Genomic DNA, 4673 nt, shown 5'->3' with positions numbered 1-4673 from the left:
GTATTGGATGTTACTATCTCGAGATAGTAGAAACAAACACATCTAGGGTTGAAAGGTCAATATGATATAGAAAATAGAGATAAAGTTGTGTTTGGTAATAATATATACAACAAAGTGAATATTTATTTTATTTTATTTTGTTAACAATGGACAAGAGAGAACAATATATATAAAAAATATTTTATTTTTAATATGTATTATTACCAAACTTCTAATATTTAAAGTAATAAATAGGGATCATTATTTTCATTTTAGTTTATAATGAACATTATTTTTTTAACTAACTTCAAATTATAATTTCTTTACTCATCAAAATCATGTTAAAAGAGGATTTATAATTATTATAAAAAAATAATTCATTTCTAAAAAGATAAGATAAATAAATTATAATTTAATTAGTTATTAAATTATTTCTTTAATTTTTAACAATAAAATAAATAATTAAAACAATCATATGTCAAATAAAATATTTGAACTATCATAAAGTTAAAATCTAATATAGTGAGAAATATAAGATAATAATTCTATCACAAATGCAATTTTTATTTTATTATCATTTAATCTCTGCCACTTCATCATTAAATCTAATTTATTTAAGAACATGATCAATTTTCATTTATCTATATAATTACTATATTATTATTTCAATAATAAAATTAATTTTCTTTAAGGTTAAAACATAAAATATCTAGGCGTGTAACTAAGCCCAATTGGTCGAAACATGTTGAGCCGAATATTAATAGATAAAGGCCGAAGGGATCTCAATAAAACGTTGCCCAAACTTTGTGGCCGTTCATTCAATATGTAGACTTCTTCAACAGTTGCTTTCAATCACAACTTTTAGGCCCATGGGCTTCCTTCAACCTGGAAAATTTAAATTCGAAGGAAGACTCTAGAAACTCCATTTATATTAATAACCTGGAAATTTAAACGTTGAAGTCAGATTTTTCCCCCTCCTAGCCCTAGCCCCCAGGGCCACCCTTTTACACGATTTCTATCTTCTGTTAAACAGAAACAGATCCAACCCTCCCCTGGAAAAACAAAATTTAAAAATTTAAAATGAATCAAAAGCAAGACCCTCATGAAGATCAAACAAAGAAACCTGCGCCATCATCGTCAGATTTAGAATCTGAAAAGCACGTCGAGGTAAAGGACAAGATCAGCGATCCTCACACCTCTGATTACGCTCCCTACCCAAAGCTAGACCCTCAAGACGTCGCTCCTCCTCTTGACAATTGGGCCAACGTATCCATGGGACCGACAACACTTTCTAACCCTGCAGGCCCAACCCAAGGCTCGCCTCCCATCGCCGGAACTACTGTCACTACCATGCCGGCTGACTCCAATCCCTACGTGTCTCCTGCCCCTGTTGCCCCTTCTTCCTCCAAGAGTAATTTGCCTCACTATTTTCTTTTTTAAAAAATTAATTAGGGTTTTCTTTTCTTTTTTATTAGTTAATTAACTGGCATTTTGGTTCTTTTTCTGAGTAGATAAAATGGAGGCGGTGAAGGATGTGCTAGGGAAATGGGGAAAGAAGGCGGCAGAGGCAACGAAGAAGGCTGAGGATCTTGCTGGCAACATGTGGCAACACTGTATGCTTTTTCCTCCCTCCTTTTATTTTTTTTTGTACTTGATTGTCTATGTTTTTGCTTGGTTAAATTCATATGCTAGTCAGATTTTGGAAACTGTTACTCTTTTGCGAGACATAAATGATGGTAATGTTCTATGGCCTGCTTCTGCATGTAATGGAATTGTGAATTTTGACTATTTATAGTGGATATGCTTTCTTTTCTTACATGATCAGTGTAGAATCAGCCTGTTCAGCTCGGCCATGCCCGTCTTTTTATTTTGACGTTGGTGGTGGTCCGACTCCACCCTTATCCTCTCTTGACTATTCTATCACCTCTTGATGTTTTTGTAAAGATGGTCTTTAGTTACAACTTAGAAATATTGTGCCCTTTAAGCATCTTTGTCAGACCTTTTCAGCTTAAATGTCTACACTTGATTGTGCCTTTTGATTTAATTCTTACCACAGCGATAACAATTGGGCAACCTGTACCTTTTGACTTGGTGTTATAAGGTATTTTGTATTGCGTTCAAAGTTATTGCTTCCTGCTGTATTCATTTATTAAAAAGAATTCTGATTGAGAGTATCGTGTGATACTCTGATTTCTTCACTCTTTGCCTTGTTGAAGGCCTAATATATATTTTTAGAAGAATCTGTTGCTTCTGGCTGCTGCAGTTGTGATGAGAGTTATTTGATAGTTTGAAATGATTGAATAATTTATTTTAGCTGCTGCACTGATAGTTATGCTGATTTTCAAATCAAACCGATTGACTAAATTTCATGTTTAGCATCTTCTTGCTGAACTTCTGATTCTGAAATACTTTTTTTGACCAGTGAAGACAGGTCCTAGTTTTGCTGATGCTGCTGTTGGAAGAATTGCTCAGGGAACCAAAGTTCTCGCGGAAGGTGGTTATGAGAAGATTTTTCGACAAACTTTTGAGACTGTTCCCGAGGAGCAACTTGTGAAGACATTTGCATGCTACCTATCCACTTCTGCTGGTCCAGTTATGGGAGTATTGTATTTGTCAACAGCAAAACTTGCATTCTGCAGTGACAATCCTTTGTCTTATAAAATTGGTGAGCAAACTGAGTGGAGCTATTATAAGGTATGCAAATTGTGCTTGTCATTTTTTTGGCAACATAATTTAGATATCCAGGCTATAGAAGCAACCTATCCATGACAATCTTCTAGCAAAAGATTTTTTTTACCATCCTTTATGCATCGAGAAACTGCTTTTGTTGGTTTGGGTTATTGTCATAAAGTTTGCATCCCCAATAACTGCCAGAGTTATACTATTGGTCTAATATAGAGATTTGTTTTATTTGCTAGGAAGAAAAAGGAAGTGCCTGCATGAGAATCCAGTTTACAATACGGAACCTTTGTGTGAGAAGAATATGCTTGAAACCTTTAACAATTTATGCATCTAAGTATGACCCATCAAGTTAACAGATCTTTGAGTGGATAGCATAGCATTTAGATTTAGTTTAATATGGGTTGAGTATTGACTGACTAGTCCTCGTTAATAAATCCTTAAAGTGCTATTTGCTGGATGGTTTCATCTGGCAGAGGTGGTTGCTAACATATCATGTAAAGTATTCTCTCCTTGTCATTCAAATATTCTCATAGACCAACTTATAGTCGCCATGCATTATTATTGGCGTGGGATTTCTTCTGTAGTCTGGTTATGGTGCTACATTTGTTGATAATTTTGATGACTTATCCACCCTTGCCTTTCATCCAGTTTGTTAATGATCAATCCAAGGTACAACATGCCACATCGAGGTTCTAAGATACCTTGAGAGCGGTTTTCTTAATGGTCATACTTCACTCCTGGTAGACAACTCAGATAATGTTGCACTGTCCTCAAGATTAATGTTGATGATCATTGGTATTTTGCCAAATGTCTTTCCATTGCATCATTGATAAATCAATAGCAATTGACTATGACATGACTATCTACAGCTATCAAAGGGTGGAGGAAAAACTTTAATTTAGAGTCCTGATGTTTCATCATTATTATTTTTGTTATACAATTGTTCTTCATGGAATCTATCTTACCAAAATACCCTGCCCAAGTTTTACCCTTTGTATCATTGTGTCTGTAAGTGCACCATGTCTGCATATGTTATCTATGGCATAAAAAATAACTTTTTCTGCAAGATAAATCCTAGCATTATTATAAATGATGTTGCTAAAAATAAATCATAGAAACATATAACTTGCAGTGCTAAGTCCTATTTTTCTTTGGACCCACCGGATTTGGATGCTCATGCATCACCATTACAAATTTGCATTATTATATTGAGAGCATAAGTAAAAAAAAAAAAAAAAAAGGTGAATAGTATCTACAATGCTGCCTTTTCATTTGAACAACTGTACTAGAGTCACTGATTTCTCCTACAGTTAAACAAGCAGAGGGTTTATAAATGTGAAACAGGAGCTGATGTGTTGGAATTTATTGGCTCTTTGCTTAATGAGTATATCCCAATGTAGGCAAATAAGCATCCATTTGTCTTGTCCTCGTTTGGAATCAAATCAAGTTTTAATCTCACAAAGTTTCTTATTTATATCAGTCTTTTCTCTGTATGTACATAGGTTGTTATTCCATTACATCAGCTGAAGGCTGTCAATCCATCAACAAGCAAAGTCAAATCAGCGGAAAAGTATATCCAGATTATTTCTGTTGACAACCACGAATTTTGGTTCATGGGTTTTGTGTACTATGATAATGCTGTTAAAAGTCTTCAAGAGGCGTTGCAGCACTACACTTCATGATGCGTGCTGAGCATCGCAGAACAACACCCAGGTCTGGAATTCCCATCATGTCCCAAGAAGCACATTATGCTCTGCATGTTGGTGTAGATAAAATTATGGTGCTTCAGAATCTGGAATACAATGGGAAACATGCATGCATGTTTGCATTTATTTGTGAAATCAATGTGATATTCCTTGTCATCATAACAGTGATTGTTATTTTTACTTGTGATATGCTGCCTGTCAGATAAATAGTTTAATCTAAGAGAGATAAGGACTGTAATTTCATCCATTTTTTTTTCATATAATTAATCGACTGTTTGTCCTAAGATAATTACTCTTTCTTTTTCA

General features: G+C 34.4%; 1 protein-coding gene across 2 annotated transcripts; it reads left to right on the top strand.

Moving 5' to 3' along the window:
• Positions 1-926: 926 nt before the first annotated feature.
• Positions 927-4673, top strand: LOC118036709 (GEM-like protein 1). Of its 2 annotated transcripts, none has more exons than XM_035042507.2 (4): positions 927-1390; positions 1491-1592; positions 2402-2673; positions 2898-4156. In XM_035042507.2, the coding sequence occupies exons 1-4, from the start codon at positions 1060-1062 to the stop codon at positions 3012-3014; spliced, it is 822 nt and encodes a 273-aa protein (XP_034898398.1). In that variant the 5' UTR covers positions 927-1059; the 3' UTR covers positions 3015-4156. The 2 variants fall into 2 exon arrangements, with proteins under 2 accessions (XP_034898398.1, XP_034898397.1); XM_035042506.2 differs by lacking the exon at positions 2898-4156 and adding an exon at positions 4164-4673 and having other exon boundaries at positions 929-1390.

This window comes from Populus alba, chromosome 5, assembly GCF_005239225.2.
Source record: "Populus alba chromosome 5, ASM523922v2, whole genome shotgun sequence".
Taxonomy (NCBI): Eukaryota; Viridiplantae; Streptophyta; class Magnoliopsida; order Malpighiales; family Salicaceae; genus Populus; species Populus alba.
Note: the sequence above shows the minus strand (reverse complement) of the source record. Positions and strands in the feature narration are given on the sequence as shown.

Coding starts and splice junctions, on each gene's coding strand:
- LOC118036709 (XM_035042506.2), top strand. CDS start 1,060: ATGAATCAAAAGCAAGACCCTCATGAAGATCAAACAAAGAAACCTGCG. Junction 1,593..2,401: donor TGGCAACATGTGGCAACACT/GTATGCTTTTTC, acceptor TTTTTTGACCAG/TGAAGACAGGTCCTAGTTTT. Junction 2,674..4,163: donor CTGAGTGGAGCTATTATAAG/GTATGCAAATTG, acceptor GTATGTACATAG/GTTGTTATTCCATTACATCA.